At 41.4% G+C, this 25,863-nt stretch overlaps 2 protein-coding genes across 2 annotated transcripts in view; both read right to left on the minus strand.

Annotated features, from left to right (window-relative positions):
* Positions 1–4,167: 4,167 nt before the first annotated feature.
* Positions 4,168–16,477, minus strand: npc1 (Niemann-Pick disease, type C1). The gene is made up of 25 exons (XM_035169271.2): positions 16,333–16,477; positions 14,095–14,223; positions 13,870–13,976; positions 13,379–13,524; positions 12,956–13,123; positions 12,597–12,846; positions 12,368–12,450; positions 11,896–12,266; positions 11,497–11,723; positions 11,033–11,133; positions 10,586–10,688; positions 10,310–10,499; positions 9,924–10,106; positions 9,535–9,649; positions 9,191–9,318; positions 8,841–8,975; positions 8,591–8,680; positions 8,139–8,329; positions 7,840–7,955; positions 7,419–7,548; positions 7,081–7,266; positions 6,287–6,518; positions 5,770–5,883; positions 5,143–5,305; positions 4,168–5,046 (listed from the first exon to the last, which is right to left on the minus strand). The coding sequence occupies exons 1-25, from the start codon at positions 16,408–16,410 to the stop codon at positions 4,964–4,966; spliced, it is 3,819 nt and encodes a 1,272-aa protein (XP_035025162.2). The 5' UTR covers positions 16,411–16,477; the 3' UTR covers positions 4,168–4,963.
* Positions 16,478–18,223: 1,746 nt separating this feature from the next.
* egfra (epidermal growth factor receptor a (erythroblastic leukemia viral (v-erb-b) oncogene homolog, avian)) overlaps positions 18,224–25,863 on the minus strand; it is a 42,173-nt gene continuing 34,533 nt past the window's right edge. Inside the window, exons 23-28 of the mRNA XM_035169272.2 lie at positions 25,286–25,432; positions 24,516–24,613; positions 24,259–24,426; positions 21,752–21,799; positions 21,555–21,648; positions 18,224–20,690 (exon numbers count right to left, since the gene is read on the minus strand). Coding sequence (XP_035025163.2) covers positions 20,347–20,690; positions 21,555–21,648; positions 21,752–21,799; positions 24,259–24,426; positions 24,516–24,613; positions 25,286–25,432 — 899 coding nt within the window. The 3' untranslated portion in view covers positions 18,224–20,346. The remainder of the gene's footprint in view (positions 20,691–21,554; positions 21,649–21,751; positions 21,800–24,258; positions 24,427–24,515; positions 24,614–25,285; positions 25,433–25,863) is intronic.

The following is a 25,863-nucleotide window of genomic DNA, read 5'->3' on the forward strand; positions in this document are numbered from 1 at the left end:
TTGCTATGTGATAAATTACTAATCTGGGATCATATTTGATGCTTTGATATATCTCATTTATGAATTTACAGCATTAAAGACACAAAAAAAAATGAATCATGGGACTTGAACCCACATGACACATAACAAGATTATCAGCAGAGCTCTGCAAGAAATTGAGTTAATCTGTACTTTTGTCAAATCCTAAATTCATTGACTGGTCCAAACTTTTCTCTTAGCAGTGGTTCTGTTCATGTATCTGTCACTACATGCTCCATATTGAATCTGCAATGTGAGCTACAGTTTTTTATGATTTCTGCTCAATGTCTGAAGCTTATGTTGACACATTGATACTTAAACCAGACATGACTTTGTCAAGACAGGATTTTAACGTGTATCCCTTCTTATTTGGAGCCCCCTTTATCAAACACACCTCATAACTCATGTTTCCAGACTGTCAGGCCTGATCAGGTCAGCACATGAGACTGCAGCGGCCTTGACTGGAAGCGGACTGCACCTGTGGCTCTGATGCAATCTCAGAGGTCTGTTTCTCATGGAGGGGGGGGGGGGGGAACTCTCCCCGCCTGACACACATCCAACGTAAACAAGGCCCGCAGTCACGCCGGTCACGCCAGTCTCGTGCTGCCATCAAAACAAACAGAGCAGGCCCGAGCGTGGACACATGGCATACGTGGCTTAGTCCCCTCCATTGACGGCCTAATTCCCCCCTCGGGCTGATAAAGGGGCCTATTGACAGGCCTTCCTGAGCCCTGCTCACACATAAGTGACCCTCATTGTGAAAATATGTGTACCATCGTTTGGGGCAAGCTGCAGTCTATTGCCCTTCCCTTTAAAATAACATTTGGCTGAAACGGCATTTTTCCCCTTTTCCTGTCATGATGCTGTGACTCAGGGCTTTCCCGTCATTTACAGTAGTTTGTAAACAAGGAAGTGTGGCCGCTGGGGCTTGTGGTTAAAAAGCTGCAGAAATGACAGTGTGGGAATTAATTTGATATCCTTAATTTAGAGTTTATGAAGCTGAGTTTTTGTTGTATACAAACTGATGGGAACAATGTGAGCGTCTCTCTTCAGTGACTGTACCGTTGTGTTGTTATCCCAAACTGGGACGGGGAGAGCTCTGCGGGTCGACCTGAAAATCTGATCCTCTCCTCATGTTTGACAACGCTACCTAATCCCTTTTGTTCCACCCCAAGAGTCTATTTCAGAGACAACCGAGACCAGTGTAACAGAAAACCAGTGACGCGGGGGGGACATTAAATGCTTCTTACACTTATTTATTGATGGATCAAGCAGATCCACACTTTTCGTTTTAAGTTGGAGCGGTGGAGGCCCTGGTGTGAGTTCGAGGAAATCTGTGGGAGGAAAACACACGGAGAGGGTAGACGGCACAGATAGGACTAGGTCTGGATAAACTACGTGGTATATTTTATACTGAAAAACAAGTTTTGAAACCTGTACTAGAAAGCATGGCTGTCTCTTGCACTCATAATGAAAATGTAATAAACACCATCAGAGCCTTTTTGGGGAAGTTTGGGTTATGATGTGTTCTAAATACATTTCAACTGTGGTCCATGTTCCTATATTTAACAGAAGCGAAATCACACTCCTGTAACTAATTCTACACGTGCCCTCTTTTGTACATCCACCACATAACTATTAAATTCAACACGATGGTTGTAATTAGAGCTCCTGAGCTGTATTAGTTAACAGATTACTGCTGAGAGACTAATAAACATTCATCTGGCCCAACAGAGGCAATTATACAAAAAAACCTATTTAATTATAGAATTATCCCAAGATTAGACAATATACTTTTTTTTTACCTTAATGAAACCAGCATTGAGTGTGTATGGTATTAGGAGAACTATCAGATGAATGTCTGAGGCTAAACTGAGCATGTGTTTTTGTGTGCTCATATAAATAATTGTATAGTTTTGGAATTGGGGCATTTCTGTGTTACACTCTGATTGCTTTCAGCCAAAATTAACTTGATTCTCTTCCATTTGTGAGAATATTTTCCCAAAAAATGTTTCTCACCCCCCTCCTGAACTACAATGAGCCTTTCTGTACAGTATGTATGTGTCAGAGGACAGGGGCAGGTCAGTGTCTGGTGGAGAGAGGTGAGCTTTGCACATCTTACATAATCATGCGCTCGCAACGCTCTCCCCTGCAGAGGAAATTAATATTTTAATCTCTCAGCTCGATTCAAAGAACAGTCCCCGGCTCTCGCAGGGCAGCGGATAAATAAGTCATGAGCTGGAGACAACAGGGCTGGACGCACAGTCACAACAACACACACTGTGAGGAAGCACACGCAGCTCCGGGTTTGGCAGTTACTCTCAGATGGGATGTGAGTGACTGACGGCCTCTGAAGTTGTAGTGTAAATATCCAAATGACGCCAATTTAGAAGCAGAACAACCGGCTCCATTATGCTCGGTTGGACTCTGCAATTTGGAAAAACTGACAAAGTAAAAGCACGGCACGGCTGCTTATCTTCAAGACATAGAAATTAGGTCACTCAACATCTACATTGGATGCAGGATGCAGTCAGAGCTTTGTGAACGGAGGACGCCACACTGTGGTCGGTCTGAACAATCTCAACAGATGGCTCATGCTCAAGGTGCCAAAAGGGTTATTCCTATTAAAAGTAAATTACTGTACTTTTTCTTCGTATAGAACCTCAAGGATAAGATGCAAGAGAAACTGTTAAGTTCTTCTTAAAAAAAGAAAAGGACAATATAATGTTAAATCAAATGTACATGTGCTCAAACATTAGTATAGAAACAACACTTTGAGACAAGAAATTATTTCATAGAGAATATATTGGGAAATTGTTAAAAACCTTAAATATCCCAGATCTTGGTTCAGTTTTTCGTCATCAGAGATTATCTTTCCATTTCAAAACACAGAACCGTTATTAAGCACAAGTCTTCCTCAGTCGGTTGCTCATGAACATTTTTCTTTGACACATTTCATTCTTACATTCCATAAATCTTCAACTGCATCATGAAGGGAAAAAAAATGTCTTAAAAACAAGGAATTTGGTTCCTTAAAAGATTTTTAAACACTTTGGTTAAAACGATAACATCCTCTTCCTGTAATGTCTCAGTCCTGTTCAAATTAAATTAGTAGGAGCACACAACTGTGATTAAGGCACAATGAATGATCAGTTGCATTAACCAATACCTCAGACATGTTGAAGCGTAGGTTGTGGGGTGTTGAGTTAAAAAACAACAACTTGAAAACTCATTGAAAATCCAACATTTCATTTTTCCAGTTCCCAGTTACACAGTGGTTAACAAATAAAAATTAATATCATTATTAACTTAAATGTCTCGTCTCTAGTCTTTATCTACTCAGCATTCAGTAAAACATGCTCTAGATGACCAGAAATCTCAATCAGTCCCGTGCATGTTATTTACAGTTTAATGGAAAGTTTGATCTCTCCAGCTACAGCTGTATTTCAGAAACTGGAAAGTCTCACAGTTACACTTCAATGTAAAACCATTATTAGCATTATTTATTGCACCCTTGACATCTGGCATGAACATGCATCTTGACTCGGGGGTGTTGGACTAACAACCTCAAAAAGACGATTAAGATACATCAGCTATCACTGAAATGAAATGTGGCGCAAGAGGTAATCGATGCAAGAATAAAAGACACGACAGGAGCAACATACTTCCTGTTACGACTTTGTGGGCAAACTGAATGTGAAATGAAACCGTGACCGTGAAGTTTAAGCTTTGAGGGTGTTTATATATACTTTTGTTACCTTCGTCAAAGAGGTTATGTTTTCAACGCTGTCCGTTTGTTTGTTAGTTGGTTGGATTGTACGCAAGATTACACAAAATCAACCAAACTGATTTCCAAGAAAACTTGGTGGAAGGACGTGGTCAGAGAAGAACCCGTTCAATTTTGGTGCGGATCAGGGAATTTCTTTCACTTTCATAACATTGTGAGATGGATCATTTTCACCAATTTCTGAGGGAATAATAATAAAAAGAAATCAGGCACATTCAGAGGACTGATATCTACGAGTGTGTGGCCTTGGCAGAGCAATGCGCTCCAGTGAGTGCCATTCGAATACCTACGCTCCCATAGGTAAAAAAAAAAGAAAAAAAAAAAGGGCCACATAGATGTGAACAAATAGAATAAAAGCCAAATTGTAAAGCTAAAAGACACTTTTAATTTCAAATCCAGTGTACTCGCGTAAAAACATGACTGTCTCAGTACTTACAAGCTAATCCCAGATTCCTTAGGTGCACAGGAAAAATATTATTGCTAGGTGAAAATGAGCCGTACGTCTTTATGATGCAGTTTGCCGACACAGCTCTAAATAGGATTCATGTTGATGTCAGGTATTATGGAGGACTTATGATATTGCTATTGTTATTGGTTAGCTCCGGTGAGGGCTGTGTTACAGTAAATAAAAGATTCATAATATCAAACAGTTCTAAAAAAGTAAAAAAAACAAAAAAAAAAAGTCAGATCTATTTATATATATTTGTTTCTGGCATATATTTAAAAAAAACAAAAACACATGAAAAAAACAAACTGATCAGTTTTACCCTTTTACGTTTTCCCTTATCAAAATAGCTCATAGAATCTGACTGAGGGTTTGTCTTTAAAATGGTGGCGGGGGTGGTGTCTCTCTTACGTCCACACAGTCAAAGTGTTGAAATCTGTCCCGCGGCACGCTGCTCACGCTTCAAATACCGAGGTCGGGCTTGTCCTGTAGTGTGCGGAATGTCGGGGGTCTGAAGTCTGCTGCAGAAGTCGATACGAGTGTGCAGCCCAACAAGGCCTCTGGCATTCCCAAGTGTATTCCTGAGTGAAATACGTGCATAGTAGTGGCAATGACGATGAGTGTGTCAGTAGTCACAGAAACTGCCTCGCGCTCACACCCACACAGTCCCTACCAGACAAATAGTCAGGGCATTGTTCATTGTCCGCGGCCTCCTAGTAGTTGAGGAGCCGCTCCCTTTCTGTGCCGGCGTTGCGCTTGTTAGCAGCAAACACCTTTGCTTTGTTCACCGACGGACCTGTGAATGGAGTCGGAACCAAAAACACTCATTAGATCTGCGCTCCAAGCTTGTATGTTTCACTCTAAATGTGTGACGATACTAAACTATACTGACCGATATAGCTGAGCAGCACGGGGAGGAAGATGAGGCCGTGTGTGGCCCCCAGCAGAACTATGGCCAGGTACATCCTGAAGTAGAAAACCTTGAAGATCTGCGACTTGGACAGCCCCAGGATTATGATACCTCCAAACTTTGTGAGCGTGATTCCACTGAATACCTGCAAAGAGGGAACAGTGTCATATTATGCCATGGTCAAGAAATATGAAATGTAGAAAATTTTCAAATATATAAAACTGCAAATATTTTCAAGCTTCGCCAAAGGGGTCGTGTTTTTGTCCCCATTAGTTGATTAGTTTGTCAGCAGGATTACAATGAATGCATTTTAATTGGCAGAAACATGGGACATGGCACAAGCGAGAAGCCACCTCGACATGAATCCAGACAAATGGGCAGATCCAGGAGTTTTTCCTCACTTTTTTTAACGTTGCAAAGTTTTTATATTTCTACACCAATTTCCTAGGAAATAAGTCATGGATCTTAATGAAAAAATCTGGCATATTTAGGGAACTGATGAGTATGAGTGTGTTCATTTAGTGCAACTTGATTGATTTTAAGTGGACTGAGGTGTACGCTGAACTGAGAGCCACACTAGGTGTGAAAAAGATTGAAAAAGAGACTTACAGAACTGCCCATGTGAGCCAGAGCCTCCTCAGCCCGCTCCACTCGGTTCTTCTTCACGCTGATGGAAAACGCTCGCACGATGTGACTGCAGAACTCCACCGAGATACCACAGGTCTGAAGCAGAGGACAGGGAACAACTCAACATCAGAAACATGGAAATGTTTGCTGCATTATGCTGAATATTTATGGGTGAGATTAAAGAAAAACTGTTCTCGGCTCCGGTTTCTTTAGAACATATTGTAATTCCTGGTATTTAGGGACATGGGGAAATTTCTCGATCAAAGTCCCTGAGGTTAAACAAGGCGAGAGCCAGAGAGAATAACATCACGAGGACAAAATACCAAAAGACTGAGAGAAATGTTACATTTCTTTCTTCCTTTCTTATCTTGTCCTATTCAATTTACAATATGTTTTCTAAAGTATTTATTGCTTTCCTTAAACCTTGATAGCAAGATTTATTTTTAAGGTGGCTTGGATATTATTGAGGTGTTCCACCAGTCTTTTTCATTCCACTCACCATGACCAGGTTCACCAGGGAGACAGCGTTGAGGCTGATGCCCCACAGCCACATGACGCCGAACATGTTGACCAGGATCATGGCGATGGTGATGCAGACGACCACCGCTGACCACAGCTCGAAGCCCAACAAAATCGCCGTCACCACAAATATGGCCGCCAGCGACACGCTCAAGTTCAGAGCCGTGTCGTACGCTATGGTGAGGTACTGCTCGTAAAAAACGTAGAAGATGCTGTAGAGGAGGAAAAACACGAAGTGAAAAAAGAAGTTAAGAGAACTAACATTGTCCAGTGGCTTTTTTACATTCACAGAAAACGTTATGACAAGGCTACACTATCACTTCCTTTGTTTCCTCTTGTTGGTTGATATTTAATAATTGAGATAAATATCAGCAGTGACAACTATTACCATTTATTGTAAATACACAGTAAATCTAGTTTTGTATCTTTTTGAGGTCGAAAGCCAGTTTTCCACTTTTTTGTGGAAAACTGGCTTTAGCCTCCAATACAAGACTTTTCTGTTATATCGGATAAAGTGGCCAGGGAGGTTCAGTCAGTGCTTTGGGTCAAACATCAGCTTCGTTGCCATTTACAATGTTTTCTTTGCTGCCTGCTTATCTAGGACCTACTTCTCCTCTCTGATGCCCTTGAACCTTGAGTCCTAAACAAACACAACTTCACTATCTCAGCTTGGAAAATCATACACAGAAAATTCAAAAACACAGAATTACAGATTAGGAATCATAACATACAGCATATTGAACAAAGATCCATGAGAAGAGCAAGAGGACTTACCTGTAGGCAAACACTTTGTGGTTCATGGACTGACTGATGTTATGAGCCAGATTTCGGGCCATTTTCAAACCATTTATGAAGTCTGGGGATTCCTTCAGGATGGTGTGGAAAGTCATAAAGTAAGTGGCTCCCACGCCTGCGTCATTGGGATACAGGTCCACCGCTGTGCCGTAGGCTGCGTGGCCGCTGGAGGAGCAGTAATAGATCGAGATTGAGAATTGCTTAACTGTAAAAAGAACTTTTTAAACCAAAGGAAACATTTTTAAGTTATACCATTGTGTCTGTGTGTCATGTGTTTTCAATAGAAACCTCAAATGTTGACAGAGATATTAAATTACCCTTTTCCACACTTGACGTTGGGATTGTCCGACAGGAACATGGGTAGAAACTTCATGAAGTCTTCACCTTCTGGCCTCTGCTTTCCACTCGGAGTCATGGGCCGACAGTGAACACACGATGAGTTTACCACTGGAAAACAGTGGTAAGTGTTTTCATCCTCTCAATTCAACCAGGTATTTGACAAATATACACCAAAACCATAAATGTAAAAAATGAATAAACAAATGAAATAAGAAATATATTCGAAAGTCTGTATTACAAGCTGAAACATATAACCGCTATACCGGGATTTTACTTTGTAGAAAACTGCAATACATGATACTAAAAGAATTTGCACTAACATCTGTTTCACTGCACTTTATGTTGAACATTTGACACAGGTATCATTCATAGCACGTTGACACTGGATAAAAAAAGTACCTGAAGCATTGCAGAAAGCCCCGGTGGCGTTGATGTAACGACAGCAAGTGGACTGAGGCTTCACCCAGTCGAAGTAGTCGTCCAACCAGGAGGACGGTGTGAGGGCTATGGTTGTGCTGGAATGTGAAAATTGAAGAGATCGTAGATTAGAGTAAATTAACTTTCGACCTTTCATTACCATTTGAACTCACAAGTTTCTAAGATAGTGTAATTTAAATAATTTTTTTAGAAACAGGTTTCTAGACACTTCATGTAGCTAATGTTTTTTGTTCAAGATTTTTTTTACAGCTCAGACTCACTAGTTGCTGATGAGTGAGGCAGAGTAGACCTGCTGGACCAGAGAGTCGTTGTTGCAGCCCACTCCACCACATACAACATTCTGACCCTCCAGGCTACTGTAGTTCACACCATCCTCCACCACAAAGTACACTGGAGCGCCAGTGTGGAGATACTCGCTCATGTTCTTAAAGTAGTCCAGCACGTACGAGTCCTGGATGGAGAGACAAACAAAACATCAGATTTGACGATTGTTGCATAAATGTCATGTTATAGGAATTTAAATAATTACACCACAAGATATGCAATTGATTTTGCTTCCTGATGACTGACAGGAGCAGTATAAACTAAATCACAGACTAAATGTTGCAACAAATATTAAAATAATATATAAACGTGTTATTCTGTCTGTAAAAAGGTTCAAGTTGTGACCACTAGAAATCCATGAACTTTGACATAAACTGCAAAGACTTACATCAGGCATGGATAATTTCTGGTCCAGTCCAATCTCCACTTTGTTCATGACAGCAATACTGAAGGAGAGTACTCCAACAAACACTGCCACCTAAAGAAGAAAAGATGAACAGCATGATCATCATATACAGACAAAAAACAATATTCTACTAAATGAAAAATATGATTCCAACTCAATCTATCAACAAGTTAGAGTAATACACAACAGGAGGAGCTGTGCATTACTGGCCAAGTCTCACTGAGGTACTTACTATGATTGGTCGCACCCACTCTTTGAGGATGAATGGGGCATAGACTTTCTTGAAAAAGCGGAAGAGGAAACCATCCGTCTTTGTTTCCTGACCTTCTGGCAGCTTCACGCAGCAGATGATGTCAAGTCGGTTCCCCTTTTAGACAGAAGAGACAAAACTGGTGAGTGGAACTTTGACTGTGACGAATTTTAAGAGTGACTCATGAACAGCGAGTCGTCAACTGTGTGTCACTGAGGCCCAATAGTTAAATTGGGGCTGTTAAATCTGTAGAGAAACCCTGCCACATGACCATTTAATACCCCCCCCAGTATCATCGTTAATATGTCACAACAGTTTTCCCTCACACTCACCTCCTGTCGTTCTGCGTCCAAGCCGAGCAAGCTGACAAAGCAACTGATCTGCAACAGGAAATCAATAAAAACAGCCAGGCCAGCAAACAGAGAGAAAGTCCTCACTGCAGGCATGTTCGTCAAGGCTCCTGCACGAGAAGAAGAGACAACAATCTCATCAGCATGTGACCAACCAGAAATCACGGCATTTGATTAAAAGGCAACTGTATCAATACTTTCCATTAGAACCCATTTTCTTAATTTAAGGTGAACCACAATCATTCTAAATACACGTTTAAAGATTAATTCACATTTATTTTCTGTGAATATTTAGAGGAGTCAATTTAATACATGATCCAACTTACCCAGGGAGAAGGCCACCGTCTCAGAGAACGAGGAGAGGAGCATGCTCGGGGCAACGTCACCAAGGATACGACCGATCTGCTGGTGAAGCTCCTCGTGTGGCATCCGCTCATCTCTCTGTGCAGAAATACAAACAGAAATCACGTGTTGCAGGTTTAACAAATATATAACTGATAATTAAGATGTATAGTACATTAAAGCATTAAACCAGATGACAAATAAGTGCAAAATTAAGTTTGTACTTCTTCTCACTCCTTTTTGAATATGTAGATTTCTCATCACTGCTTGTAAATAATATTCTTTTATTTTTTTTCACTTCGAAATAAATAAAAAATGAATGAATGAATGAATGATATGATAGTTTAATTGACTGAGGGGAAGGAAACTTTACCTGGTACGTCTGCACTATAATAAAGATGTTGTCCACTCCGACAGCCAGCACCAGGAAGGGAATGACCTCAATTACAATGAGGGTGAGAGGGATACCAGCATAGCTGAAGATCCCCAGTGAGGAGGACACAGAGCTGAGCACAATCAGGATACCAGCTATACCCAAAGAAATCTTTGAGTCCACCTGTGCAGAACAAACAAATAGAGGATGAGTCATGTGCTGTCCCTCAGATGTTCCCTTTTACATTCAAATGCAGGTAGTTGTCAAGCGTGCTGTGCCGGTTTTGTATTACGTCACAGGGAGGAAAGAAGAGCGACACTGCAAGAGCTAAACTATTCCAGGAATGGATTATAGTAGCAACACTGAGTCAGGGCTTGGTCTCTTACCATCACTCTCCTGCAGCTTTGGATGTGACCCAGGGCCAGGGAGATGTAGATGAACATAATAGCGTAGCTGATCACGATGGTGCTGATGTCACTGTTGCTCTCTCTGTTAATCTCATCCTCAATACTCCTCTCTGCACTGAACGCTATGGTCAGGTTGGGGTTTGTGAAGTTCTTCATGAACTTGATGAATCTGAAATGCACACAAACGATCACGGTGATTTAAATGAAATAAAACTAACAGTGATATTAGTAACAGATTTTTTTTTTTGTTCTTACTCTTTCTCCCACGCCAGAGCTTTGTCCAGCCTGACTGAGTCGTTCAGGTAGTTGTTGAGTGGAAAGGTGATCACTAGAGCGGTGGCATTGTTGTAGTTGGTCTCTGACAAAAGACAAAAAAAAAAAGATTCATTAAGTGTAAAAGTGAGGCAATCGCTTAGGAAATCCTCAGTTGAAATGGCAGTTGCAGCAGAACATTCATTTTGACAGAGAGACGGTCACAGCACAGGCAGAATTCACTGGAAAAATCTTAGCCGCCTCTGGTTGTGAATTTTATTTATCTGTATTATCTTTTATACGACAACACAGTTGTAATCTGACTGCTGCACCAAAGTAAACGTATTGTATATATCACGTAGTAAACATTATTGCAGTCAAGTTTTGTAAATAGAGATCCAACACTACTTCCTATTTCTCTTTACATCAACAGGTGTTAATCCAGCTCACCATCGTAACCCCCGAGGGCGAGCCATGGGAAGATGGGGCCCCCAAACGTGCCCAAACAAGGGTCGTGGAGGGCGGTGGTGTCGTTAAGGGATGCTGGTGCACTGCACAAAAAAGAGAAGCAGACAAAGTTAAAGGTTTGAAAGAAACTCACTCAAATGTCACATAAACAAAGAAACACCACATGACAACTAATGAGGAACTAGTGATGTGCCTTTTTTTTCTTTAAAAAAGGAGACACTTTCTATCATAGCAATTTTAAGAAAAAGCATAAAAATGTTCCATATCTGAAGCAAATAGATTCTCGTGAACTGCAGGTGTTAATTTAGACACAGATGTGGTTTCTTGTTTTACTGCAACAATTTGTCATTCAACAGATCTTTGCTGGGAACCAAAGGAAATTGAAGAATTTGAAACAACCTATTGGTACATTTTGAAAAGGGAAATTTAAAAAAGAATAAAATCACCTGACACAGTAGAGGAAGTGACTGTGATAGTCAGCCCAGACAAAGAATTCATCTCCCTTCGTGTGGTCCAACACAGCGTGGCTGTTCTGGAAGAAGTTGAGGACACTCAGGATGGTACAGTTGTCATTGTAGGGGGCCAGAGGGGCCAAGCAGATGTCCTTCAGGGTGACGGTTTGATCCTTGTATGGGGCCACAATGGCTTCGATGTCAAGCTGCAAATCCAGCACCTGGTTGTTCACGGTTAGAAACAAATGAAAATAGAAAAAAAGAGAACAACACAAATAAGTCATGGTTTCACAAATGCAGTAGCTCCGCATATTTCTTATCTGGTGAGAGTAGCAACACATGTGGGCTCTTATGACAGCAAACTGATCAAAATGAATAATTATGTTAACCCACCTGGTGCAGGATGTCTTTATCCAGTATGGCTTTGAATGGGACGTCCGATCCGGCAGGGTATGGGGAGTAGACGGTAGTGTCATTGATTGGAGTGGTTATAATGAGCTGTACAGTTCTGAAGAAGGGGCCGAAGTGTTTGTCAAAGTAGTCCTTCTCTTGACGAGCCTGGCTGGTGGGAGCCGACCACAGATCAACGGGGTCGGTGGTGATGCGCATGTAGACCAGCCCACCAGAGGAGGCGACCACGACTATCAGGCTCCCCAGTATGACCACAGAGGGATGTCGCACGCAGAAGGAACCCCAGGAGCAGAAGAAGACGCGCAGTGCATTCTCGAAGCGTTCGCCGAGACTTTCACAACATGATGCATTGACTAAGGAGAGAAGACCTGGATTTGGTTTCGGCTGTGCAACAATGACAGTTATTACACCTAAGAAATAAGACGTATAGATGCCAGGTGGAAAAAATTCTCACCTTGGTCAGGATTATCACTGTTGAGAGACAGCGGGTTATTGCTGTCCAGTATGGGGCCATACTCGGACATGATCCTCCTTTTCCTGTTAACACAAACCAACAAACTAGGTATTAACTTCAAATGCCAGCAACAAAACCAATATATTATTGTCCTGTTGGGTGAGTGGCTGCAGATTCACCATGTGATACAATTCCCAGCAGAACACACCACAAGCAAGAAGTCCCTTACCTGTAACACCACGCAATCAGTACAGCTCCGAAAAAGATCAGCAGGAAGGCCACGTATGAGATCCACATGATGACGGTCATAGCATCGATACCAAAGATTGTCCAGGGTGGGGGGAGAGGGGGAGGTACGGGTCGGGGCCCACAGGCGTTGGTGCAGTCCTGACAGGAGCAAGGACCAGAGCCGTCCTCCAAGCCCTCGGTGCAGGCGTATGTCTTGTTGTTCATGGGAGTGTAACCAGACACCGGGACATCTGAAGCAGAGCAACACAGGATGATTGACTAGTAGACGGTTGTTGAATAAAATATTTTCTGCAACGGGCATGTGATGAAATGTGAAAAATTACAACAAAAAGGATTTACCTGAGAATATTGGGATGATAGGGAAGGGAGACTGTCCATTGTTGATATCAAACATGAACTGGATCCAGTTAGTAGCGTTACAGTCTTTTGCATCTTTGCCACACACTATTGATATGGCCTTCACGTTGGTGGATGGTGCCTGGACGTCCTTACAGGCATTATACATGGCTGGAAAAGTTCTGTTTAATTATTTCAACTGAGCATCCTCTTTGTTATTTGATGACAATAGCAGTAACTATGACCACGAGTTACCCACAGAATTGCACAACTGAGAGCATGACTTCATGTTAATGGGGGGGTCAATGAAGTTTCATCTGCATATTTTGACATGCAAGCCCAATGTGGCTATATTTACTTACAATTTCTCTAGATTTATCTGGGAAGCACTGAAAAAAAATGAACCACTCCTGGATGTGAACTCACCGCTAGCAAATCTTTGTCCAACGTAATACTGCACTTCCGTTACACTGGTGCCGTTGATCTCAGAGGCATTCATGAACTGACTTTGGTGGGGGCTGCATGTCAGCTCACAGAAGAGGTTCATCAGGTTGAAGAAACAGGCAGGACACCTACGCACAGAGGCAGCGAGCGTCAGAACCAGGTTTTTTTTTTAAAAGAGACACCAACTGTTGCACAACATCCACATAAAAGTTAAAATTTAAAAGTGTAACACAGCTGCAAACAAGGTAATAAAAAAATGTGGGAAAAAAAATAAAAGATTAGATATCAACATGCCAACCTCTGCAAAGCATAACACAGTCTCTCTCTAACCCATGATTTAAGCACATGCAAAACTAAGACTTAAGACTGTGTAGTAAGATTTGAGCAGTGTTAAACATGTAGATTGCTCACTCCTTGTGTTTATAAAGCGTGTCATGTGCTTCGATAGTTAATGTTATAACCGTAGTTCGTACCGAGACAGGAACTGCAGGGGCAGCTGGAGACTCCCTTTGAGAGTGCGCAACTGGTCCACATTACAGCAGAGGCTTCGATTTTCATAGTCATATCCAGGACAAAGTTCCTGCACGCAAACATAGAAGGATTGACTTTTTTTTTTTTTTACCACTGGGGAGCAGGAGTATGTTACAAAAACATTGGTTTCAGCAACAAACTTCAATAAAAAGCATTTAGAAACATACCGTGAGAAGCTCAAACCCCTCAGGCTGTAGAGGGATGGGAGGACCAGTGTAGTTACAGTTGTACTTTTTTTCGTGCACCAGTTGGGACTCCCCACACTCCCCATACCAGACACAGTGCTGTGCCTCAACCTGACGATGGGACAAGAAAAACACAATGATCATTTCTGTGGTGTGTTCAAAGAGCAAATTCATTTTACAATGTTAGTTTTCTTCCTGTTGAAGAAGAATTTCTGCAGGTTTTTCCAAAAGAGACCAGCCTCTTTAGAAAGACAAGGTCTTACCAACAAATTAAAGATAGGTAGTCAAAACACAGTGGAGCATGTGACTGTTTAGAGGACCATAACTATGTTAGGTTGAAGCTGTTCCCTTTTACCTTAAGGTTTTATGTTCGCATGGTTAAACCTCGAGTAATGTTTCCTTTCCTGTGTTTCAAGTGTCTTGTACTTTGAATGTCAGAAAATAAAATGTCACTTCTGCAAAAGTAATCCTTTACATTCCAGCGCTTGACAGAGAAGCCTTCAGTTAGGTCTTATATCATCACTCTGTTATCTTGACTATTTTGTTATTGTGTCGGTTCTTTTTATTGTGAAATTTGTTATTAATGCTCCATTCGGATATATTCCATAAAATACAAAAACATACCTTTACCGTAAATGCTTAATGGATTTAATCACTATTTTTACAGAGGCAGTTCAGGTTTTCCGTTTAAGTGTCTATTCAGCATCAGAGCTCTCACATGCTCTTTGTTGGGGAGGGGTGACTTAGGGAAGTTAACTCACTTACTCCCCAAACTGTTCTATGAATAAGCCCAGTGTCACACCATGTCCTACTTGTGCCTTGTGTGACTGAGTTCAGGGGCAGCATTCAAATGTCATTATTTCTTCAGCAGGATTCTCTAAATCCACCAACTATTTGTTCAAAGTCACTCAACTGGAGACAAGAGACTTGTTTACTTAGATTGAGATCCAGAAACCTGCAAGGTTTGTTTGAAACCTGATGCACGACCCCCAACCCCCGACAAAATAACCTGGCAACGAACAAATCTTTCTGGTAAATCCCTAAAGAACAATCTCCAAAAACATTCTACATTTCAACTCATCCCACATTCATGTTGTTTTCACCAGGGTTTCTTATCTCGAAACTGTAATGATTAATCAGATCCCGGGGAGATGCTGCAGCATAGTTTTAAAGCAGTTTCATGCATTTCAGTGGACTGACCTGATTACCTCATGAATACAATGAAAGAGGGTGAGAGGACAGTCTGTGATTAAATAATGTTCTACCAACTTCATATGATTAAATCAAATCTATTTATATAACAACTGAATGCCCATAATTGCTTTAATCTTGTGATCAGCAATATTATAAAACACACCCAAATGATTTAGTTGTCCTTTCTCTTGTAATGTATTTGTTTTATTACTATTTAAGTAATTAGGTCCCTAAAAACTGACTTTTATGTCTTTTTCTTTATTGTTTGGGGGTTGTTGTTTTTTTGCTTCCTTACTTTTCTTTTTGATTTTGGATCTCTAAATTTGAAATGACATTGTATTAATCTGCTTCTTGTCAACGAGGTTGGGGTTTCCTTGTTTTGATTTGCTGTTTTGAAACGTGCTATACCAATAACATCATAATTAATGTTATTACGTTACTTTTCTGTCCTTTAATACAGATGTTTACTCAGTCAAGCCTCCTTCGTTTTGTCACAATAACTTCACTGAGTTAAAAACCTCAAACTCAGAGTGAGTTCCACACCTTTACATTAGCATTACATGGTCGTAAAAAGGGGGACAGGAAGAGAAGATCTTCAACCCTCCATTGGAACGTCTGCTCAACAACTTGCTAACGTTGCAGAACTAACGTCAGCTTCCAGTTGCAAGCAGATTTAGAAAAGGTGACGATCAGCACATCAGATGGAAAACACACTGCTTCGACGTGCACTTTGTTTTACTTTGCGTCTGTTTCCTCATGTGAAAACCAAAGCTAGTTGTGTGTGTCCGTGCTGCGAGGTTAGTCCAGTATCCACACAGCAAAGCACCGCAGGCACTTTGGTCCGAGCCGCTGTTAAAAGCCAGTTAGCGGCTCACACTGGTATTTAAAGCTGGATGTAAACAGTGGGAGTCGCTAACAGCTTTGTTAGCCGCCTCGCGCAACAACACAACATTAGCCAAAAACCGAGCCGCGCGCGCCGAGTCACGTTTGAGTCACGAGAACAGGGACGTTAAGAGTCTCACTCACCCATCGTAGACATTCCTGCGACAGGAGGACAGTGAAGACGAGGAGACACAGAGTGCGTCTGCTGTATGGGAGCCACATGCCGCCGGCGAAAGGGTTCGAGTCCGAGTGACAGCTGAGCCGGAGTTTCACATATGTTGTGGATGCTCTCTTCTTCTGCGGATGGTTCGTCGGCGTTGGAGACAAATTGTTCCCTCGGTGCTGCCACCCAGCGTCGTCCCCGGTACACTGCATCTAGACCTGACACCAGGAAACGCTTTGTGTACATTTAAGAAGTCCCTGAAAACGTATTATATTAACCAGCTTCTCCCAGATAACTTTTATCATGATAATATCTTTATACGTTTATTTATTATTTATTATTTTTATTTCGAACATGTAAATTAAAAAAACTGAAATTATACTAGTGAAAAGAAATACATATTATTTAACTAAAAACTTCATGATTTAGCATAATATTCCAAAAGGAATGAGAAGAAGTACAAACTTATATCAGACTTTGTGGGGTGAAAAGCCTGGATAGATTTTTGATTCCGCCCATTGGCCCCTAATGGGACAAAGCTTCTGTCCCAAAGCTGACCGGTAACATTAATTTTAGTTATAAAATGTAAGGTATCATCTTGTTTATTTTATTTCTGATCCTCCTGAGAGTCTTTAATATTAAGCATATACCAAATCCAATCCAACATTTTTTCTTTGTTGCTGTTTTAATTCCTTTTTAAAATGGCATAGGACACAAGTCCTTTTATATTACACTGCATTGAAATATTTCAGACTTTCTTCGATGGTTTCAGGATTTGATTCTACTTTATCAAAATGAAGTTGCTTATTTCTTATTACTTTCCTCACTCTTAAATCAAATTGTATTCATGTCATAGTAACACTGGCAAAACAACAGCCACAAATCCCTTTACTACTCATTTCATTCATTAGAATGAAATGAGCCAGCACAATGAAACAGCCTCCTCTTCAAACATGGACGTGATAAACAATCAATGCATCTTTTTTGTTGTTGTCGGCGTTTTCTTGTGAAGACGTCCTCCTGTTCTCTGTCACCGTTAATCATCTGTTTCTCTATATAAAGTTTAAGGAAACTATCAATCAGTCAAATCTGATCAAAGCACATTCAGCTCTGATCAATCAGATCAGCCGAGTGTTTCAGTGTCAGTTCTTTCTTTTAAACCTTCCCAACTTTCAGTACTGATTAAGCCACAAATATTTGTATTTATGATATGAAATAAATATGGTTTTAAACTACATTTTTTACATTTGAACTCAAAAGTATTTAAGCTTAAAGTTACGGCTTTTAATCCTTAAACAAATCATATATAACCTTATAGTAAAATATAACAATTTGTTGTGAAAACTATTATTAAAACATTTCTACAACAGTGTAAAATAACCCCAATCTGTGACTTTTAAACTCCCAAATTCTGATCCTAACATAAATTTAATCAATTTCAAACAACAAACTAAGTTAATAAAATCGTACCTATTTTATTTAAACTCGCGTCCTCTTAAAAATGAGTTTTGTTACGTTTAGGAAACTATTTCTTCCCCTCAGACAGACATCAACAGGAATTAGGAGTTAAACACTATAATCGGCATTATAAAAGTTACTTTGATCAGTTTTCATTAACTATTGCTGTTTTACTACATCTGCTCGTCACTGGTTGACAAACAAACTGAAGGATCAGAGAGGATTCACACGTCAATCTGCTGATTATCTGCTTATTCATCAAACTGTTACTTGAAGTGCTGAAAACATCAAGATTAAAGAAAGAAAGACTGAGTAAATGATTGGATCATTGGGCTCTTCTTCCTTCTTCCTCCATCTCTTTACTTCTCATCACTTGTTTCAGCTGTGAGGAAAAGACAAAGCAAACAAACAAGATGTGTTTCCATAGAAAAAAAAGATTTATTCATATTCACTTCTGAATGAAATAATTACAATTCAGGAACAAGTGCATATTCATGTATGATGTGACAAAATGGTGTACTGATAGTATAAATTATAGGTGAATTTTTAAGGGGGTATATTACAGCAATATCCACTGTTTTCTGTACATGTACCTGTGTAAAATCTGTAAAAGTAGGTCTACAGGCTGCTACAAGAGGAGATTCCTTTAAAACTAGGAATGATATTCGCAAAGTTAAAGCTCTTGCAAGACAACAAGACTTTAAAGCTTGAGGGGCAGGTTCACAGAGACGGTCTCAACAGTCTAAACAAAAAGAAAAACACAGAGAAGGAAAAGTCTCCTGGGAATGATACTTTAGACCAAAACATCAGAAACATCCTGAGTTTCTAATAAGACACAGAGTCATTCAAACAGTCACTAAAATACATCGTGTTTACAAGGAAATACCACTAGTAATGACAGTTAGTTAAAAATTCAAACAAGCTGCTCACGTGACTCTAAGACAGTTCAACCAGCATTTCAAACAAGTGGAAACACACGCACACACACACACACACACACACACACAAATAAAACCTCTATGGGAACACATCTGGAGCTACTGGAGTTTCCCCCCCCCGTTTTTTAAGTTTATGGTTCGTCGAGTCGAGTGTAAAAACTTGACAACCTCCTTAAGTCAGGAGTGTTAAAAATAAACTATTGGAAGGAAATGATCAGTAACAGGGCAGGAAAAAGAGTTTCCTGTGTGAGCAGAGGAATACTCCACACTCCTACACAGCCCAGAGTTTAGCGAACTTTGCGGGTCCACACAAATACGCTTCACTCAAGAGCGCTACACTTACGAAACAGACCCGCCTGAATATGACCACAATCACATTCGCCATATTTACCATCACATTCTCTACATAGTTGCTGTGGTAACACACATCCGGGCACACAGGAACACACAGACAGTTCGTTTGCAGTTTGCATTGACTTCCATTCATTGTTGACAGCCTCACCAAAACCTTATCCCTTAACTTAATGAATTTTAACCACTTATCATTGCTGTTATTTATTATTAATCATTATTTATGACAAATCTTCATATTAACATGTCCCACCTTTTTTAAATTAACAGCCATAGGAGAGGTCTGGAGAATGTTTATAAGCTTCACCACCTGTATCTATGCTCTTTTAAATCATCCCTTATTTTATTTATTTCATCCTTCTATGATGGGATTTTAACCAATTGATTAAGGTTTCAATGAGGGACTTTTTAAGTCTTATTAACATTCACGGTCTGCGCGTGTCCAAGTGTTGTGTTCTAACCCCAAGTTAACCCTAACCTAAGAGGCAACAAAATCAATCTCACACACACACAGAACTGTCTTAGAGCAGAAAGGTTAACATGTTTCAATGATATCATTCACCAGTATTCCCGCTAAACAATAATTTCTATACGTTGCGACATCTTGCCTCCTCGTTGACTGATCCTCCAGGAGGAGTGTCCTCAGGCCCCCGAGGGCCCCACCAGTCAAAGGCTTCACATCAGTATCGACCGAGCGCCCCACTGTGTGTGTGTGCGTCAACCCTTTCTATTCGAACTCATCAATACTCCTTTGATGATTGTGATTCTGTGACGCATGTACCTTAAGTTGTGTTTTGGGCTGAGCTGCCAGTTTCTGTCCTTCTGCCTCCCAAAGAAATTCAGGCAGTTACATCCTCCACCGACACATTGGGATCACATGCAGCATTTTTCACTTCTGAGACATTGGGAAGAGGTTTTCACTTTCTGACGACACATTGGGACGGAGCGCATCTGCTCCACAAACTCAGGTCAACTGAGTCACGTGTGCTTCGGCTCTCGTCCAGCTTTCACCGAGTAAAAATCACTTATCGTTTGATTTGTGAGGAAAAAGCTCTTTGGAATGAGACAGGTTTTATAAGACAGTTACGACAGCATGCAAACAACATGGAAAGCTGCACAGTGTCACCTGACTTCATGGGACAGGATACAACATATATGATAGTTGATGGTACCACTCAGGTGTGTTTCTCCAGCCCAGACATTTCAGGAAAGAAAGGAAAGTGTCTTGTATTTTTATCCGTTACGTGGTCAGTCTGGACCCAGGTACTCTGCGTTCTCCGCTGCCGGGATGTGTCCGTTGGCGTGGCTCTTGAAGAAGGGGTTGAAATCCTGTTGGTAGTCAGGGTTGTCTATGCTGTTCTGGGGGTGGTATTTCTGAATGCAGTGGGCCGTCCCGTTGGAGGTGATCGGGAGGATGGCGCGGGGCGCAAGGTCGTTGAGGTACTCGTGCCCGCTGTCGCCGTTCTTATAGCAGTTCAGGTACTCTGTCTCCGTGTCGTCTGAGGAGATGGTGGGGAGGAGTGTGCGAGGTGGACCCGGGTGCTTGTAGATGGGATTCATCACATCCGAGACTCCGTTCTGGTTCATGTAGTCTGTAAGAAAGGTTGGCCGAGTGAATATGTGGGTTATCTGTAAAACATACTGGCCCATAATGATGATAATGAGGGATAGAGATGTTGAATGAAGACAAGATGTCGCCTCTATGCCACCAGGGGACTCCAAGTTTTACATTTACATTTTCTACATATCATTACATGACTCATAATCATTTCACTAAGCTCCAAGTTTGTGGATCGATTTCCAAGGTTCCAGACACAACCTGTTTTGTTTTGTTTGCTTTATTTAAGTCAAACTCATCCTGTGGTGCTGCAGTGGTGAGCAGGGACAGTATAATAAAAAATTCAACTTTACTCGAGTGATGCATTCACTGGTGTTGTAACTTGTAGGTTTTACAGTTGGCTGATTTAATACGTTGGGTTTATGAGTAACATTCTTGAAAAAATTATCAACCTGAAGAAATGAACTAAAATGTAGTATATTGTACCTAATATATTTTTATTTCCCTTTTCTTGTTATTTTCTTAAATGTGTGTATTGCATCTTATTGATGAATGAAACAAACTACTTTCACACATGGGAGTCTGGAGTCTCCTGTTTGCTCCTTAAAAGCCTAATAAAGTTTATTATACACTGATAATTGTAACGTGTATTTGACGTTCTGATGGTCATGAGCGCAGCCCTAGTGTCGCCACTGCTTATTTGAAATCCTGCATCTGTACCAACAGTGTTGTGAAAGCAGTGAGAATAAGTACAGCAGTATGCTTCTTGTCCACTAGATGTCTCCATTCCTCTCTGAATCACACTCAGAGACCATAGAGGAGTTTGACTGGTATTTACTGGAGTGACATTTAAAAAGAAAAAGCCACCGGGGGCTGTTGGAAGTCGGAGTATGCTCACCTGGCGCCGGCAGGAAGGCGTCGTCTAAAAATTTGTCTGTGGGGTCGGGGATGTACCGGAGAACCAAGCTTCCGTCCCTGCTCGGGAACCCGTTCTGTGACAAAGGACAGAGGGTGTTAGAGCAAAACAACACAAGTTATTCAAAATAAAGTTCACAGAATGTTTATTTAAGTGCAAGTTAAAGGATTTTCACTCACCAGTAAACCGGTTCTGCTGTTGCACGTTCCAATGCTGCTGTTGAGGCTCTGCAAAGGGGAAAATTCAAACTTTGGTCAGTGTTTCTTGATGTGAATGCACAGCACTGTTCGATTGATACAGGAGGATACATCAATACAGGAGACATTAAGAGAAGGGAGGGTTACATATTATCAAACAGGCATCTTCAGAGCAATGCACAGCGCTGTGCTCAGTTTCCGACGATTTTTGTCATCTTTCTTTTATTTATAGCTGGTTTGACATGTGCGTAATTCTTCTGGTAATTGAGATTTATTTTAACGCCTCTCAGGAGACAATAAGTTTCCTTTGAATGGGGATAGTAACGTTTTCTTTTTTATGGCGCCCGAGGAACCGTAGCTGTCATCTCGGCACAAGCTGATGAGGATCAAAACAAAACGTAGAGAGCAGCAGATTCATATTCATTCAGGCAAACTGACAAGCTTTGCTGTGTCCGTCAGACTTTTGAGACGGAGGGCTGTGAGCGGCGTTTAAAACCGGGGGAACCGAGCGAAGAAAGCGAGCGGAGTGACAGCCGTGGCAATGCAATTACTTTCAACAAGAAAAGGAAATTAAACACGCTGAAGGAGCGACGGAAAAATAATACCCGACCCTTGGCGGGCCATGCCCCAACAGTGATATTACAAAAGCAGGCTTGTGCTGAGAAAGATTTCACAAAAGTTTGCCTGCAAAGGTAATTAAACTTGAAAGGTTGACCAGGCTGTTCGAGGCCCGGCAACAGTCCCAGGTACGAGAGCCAGGCCTACGCATTGGCCTTCACTGAACCTGAGGTAGAGGAGTTCACCGTCTCCAGCTCTCATCAATCAAAGGGCACCTGGGAGGAAACGTGGGAGCGCGGCCGATGATGAGGACGAGTGGGCAGGGGGTCAGGAAGAGGAGGAGTGGTCCCCGTGGTGAAAGTTAAACACAACGGGGGCAAGTGGGGTGAGAGGGGTTCGGGGGCCAGGTACGAGCGGCCATTCTCATGTTAGGAAAATGAACTCAACCGTCCTCACTCTCCTTTACTGTGTGATCGCTCACGTTCACTTTAACAGCTGTTTGTTAAAGCTGATTGCTACGAATAAAAGAAAAAAAGAAAAAAAGAATCTGACTCTGCGTTTGTTTCCATTCTGACTCAGAGGGTAATGATTTATGCAGAAATCCCATTTCCCAGAACAAGGTTAAAATAGCACAATGAAATTTTCAGTTGACGGCATGTTGGGTGAAGTGTGCGCTGCTGAGGGGTCTGCTGCTAATTCTGAATCAATTAATGCTGCTTTCTTTCAGGGGGAAAATTTTGGCCCTGCCTCCAGAACACATGGTTTTCCTCTCTCCCTGTTTATATAGACGACGTCAGTGTGATTGAATCTGGCACGTGTGTGTGTGTAGTCAAGGTACCTGAGCCTCACCTCATGCACCCGTTCACCTTTGTTCACTCAACTCTGCAGCGGCTTAAAGTTCACAGCATAAATACCGTGACAATATTCCTACTCTGGATCTTTATGATTAGAGGCACATGTGGTGAACCTGGTCGGCAGCTGCTACAGTTTAAACGTAACTAATTGTACTATAGTATTTTATAATATATATATATATAGTGGGTCTTTTGTTCATGTGCAAGTACTGAATACTTTCTGTTATTTCATTTAGTTTTTCTTCTCTTTTATTGTCGTCATAGGCCGTTTTCAGACATGAACTCTGAAAAAGGTCAGATTGGGTCGGGACATTTTCCAGAGTTTGTCCTTCACATATGAAGAACTCAGCAGGAGATTCTCTGGGTCAGAAGCGTTCACATCAACAGGAACATTTCCTGAACATTTAGGTGAGGGGGAGGAGACAGGACATGGCGTGTAAAGTCTGCGGTGGAAATCGTGTTTTTGTTTATCGAAACTGTTTATCGTCCGCATCTTCTACGTGTAAGGCTCCTTTATTACATCCTGAGATATTTGTATTCTTTTAGTTTTTTTCCAATTTTCCATCCGAGGTTAGAAGCACCATCAAAACGCCAACTCGCTCACTGTGAATTTTCCTGCCGTTTTTTTTTCACAGGGGCTCGCTCCGACATTTTCAGGGCAGGAAAAGTTCTGGAAAAGGTCGAGCGCAACTGACTCGGATATTTGCGTTCTCTCATACAGCTGTAGCTAGCACCTTCGAGTTGATTCCGCAGCCAACTATTAGACAGGGTCAGCATCATTGTTAATAAAACTTTAGGTGGACAATCATACAACATATCTTGTGATAATCATTGTACACTAAGATGTATTTGCAGCAAAGCTACGCCACCTTGAGGAAGCTGTTCACTCACAGGGAGTAGACTTTTCTTGTTTTGAATGCCTGACCACAAAGCAGAAAAGTACTCCCTCCATTTTAATGCCAGGATTCCTTTCTGTCTTTCAGCTTTTGCCAAAAGCCGTGGCCTGGTACCACAAATGTCACTTGAGACAGAGAAGCCGAGGGGACAGACACACCCGACCTCTTTCATGTCACTTACTGCGGAGTGGAGCAGCGGCCTGTTGAACTTGCTCGGGCTGCTGAAGAAGCCGTGTTGCGGCACCAGGTATTCGTCTGCATCCACAGCGTCCTCCATGTCCTCCCCGCTGATCAGGCTGCGGTACAACCTGGTGTCTGACGGACTCGGTAGGTGCATGCGGTCATCCCCCTGGAATAGGCCAAGAATTCAAGTCTTCAGCTTTATATATCTCATGAGTTACAGAAATTCAGTTGCAGGCCTTTTAAGTAAAATTATACCTGAATGACAAGATACCGTGAGGGATCCCGAGCCATCTTCGTAAACTCGGCTATTAGTTCCCGGAAGCGAGGTCGGCTGTCGGCATCAATCATCCAACCTGTACACACACATCAGCAGGAAGGAAGGAAGATAAGTTGACTTAATAAAATTAAACTTTAAAAGTCTTTGTGAGGATAAAGGCAGAAACTGTAGTGGAACTAATAAAACAAAACAAACACAGAACTGCTTGTGTAGGTTTAATACGTTTTTAAAAAACAGAAAAGTAGGGCTGCGATTGTTTTTATTAATTTATTCTTTAGTCTATTAAACATTAAAAAGCAGTGGGAGAAAAATGTAATTATAAAACTGTTGAATCTAAAGTGATGTCATCATGAAATGTCTTTTTTTTTACCCGATCAACAGTCAAATATATTTTCTTTAATGTCAGACATTTGCAAAGATGGGACTATTACGTTTGTTTGACGTTTTTGCCAGTAATTTTTTTTGGGATCGTAATAACTGCTGATTAATTTGATGTTAAACACCAATCAAATGGTTGACTAATAATACGCTGATTGTATATGACTAATATGTTACTGCTATCCACACTAGTAAGTGTACAGATGCTCATATATAGAAATATTCATTGCACATTAACTGTACAACAAGACCCTGCGGTTGTACGCCTCCACCAACCAGTGCAGTTTCAGTCTATAAACACTTTCTCTCCTATAGGGTCACCGTGACCAGGAACATAGATTTGTTTTGGGAGGTTTCCCACTGAGCTTACATTTCACCATGATCATGTAGACGTCGATGGTGCAGATCGGGGGTTGGGGCAGTCGCTCCCCTTTCTCCAGGACTGCAGCTATTTCACAGGCTGGAATCCCGTCATACGGTTTGGTCCCGAATGTCATCAGCTCCCAAACTGTCACACCTACAGACAGAGGGAAGAGTTAGCAACACGTCCGTCTGATGAGCTGCTGTTCAACCTCGTTTTCCTCCCCATAACAGAGAAGAAGTGAGAGGGGCAGAATGTGAGCCTTCTCAGAAACTTTTATGTTGACAAATTGGCTCTTCCTGCGAGAAGTGGGAGTTTGCAGGATGCTTCTCATCATCGCAGGAGGAACTGAAGAAAGGGAAAAGGAGGAAAGGAAGCTGCCAGGGTCAGTTGATGCTTTCGCCATACTGAGCGGAAGGCACGATCAAAACCTCGAGAAAAGAGGATTTGGAGGCCGGCCTGCTGAAGCGAGCTGTGCTGTGTTTGGTTTGGTGTGTGTGTGTGTGTGTGTAGGCATGTGTGCATACAGTTTGTGAAACTGTTTATGTGGGTGGAGGTAACAATCTCTTCTGACGTGATATTGTCCA

Source organism: Hippoglossus stenolepis, chromosome 11 (assembly GCF_022539355.2).
Source record: "Hippoglossus stenolepis isolate QCI-W04-F060 chromosome 11, HSTE1.2, whole genome shotgun sequence".
NCBI lineage: Eukaryota > Metazoa > Chordata > Actinopteri > Pleuronectiformes > Pleuronectidae > Hippoglossus > Hippoglossus stenolepis.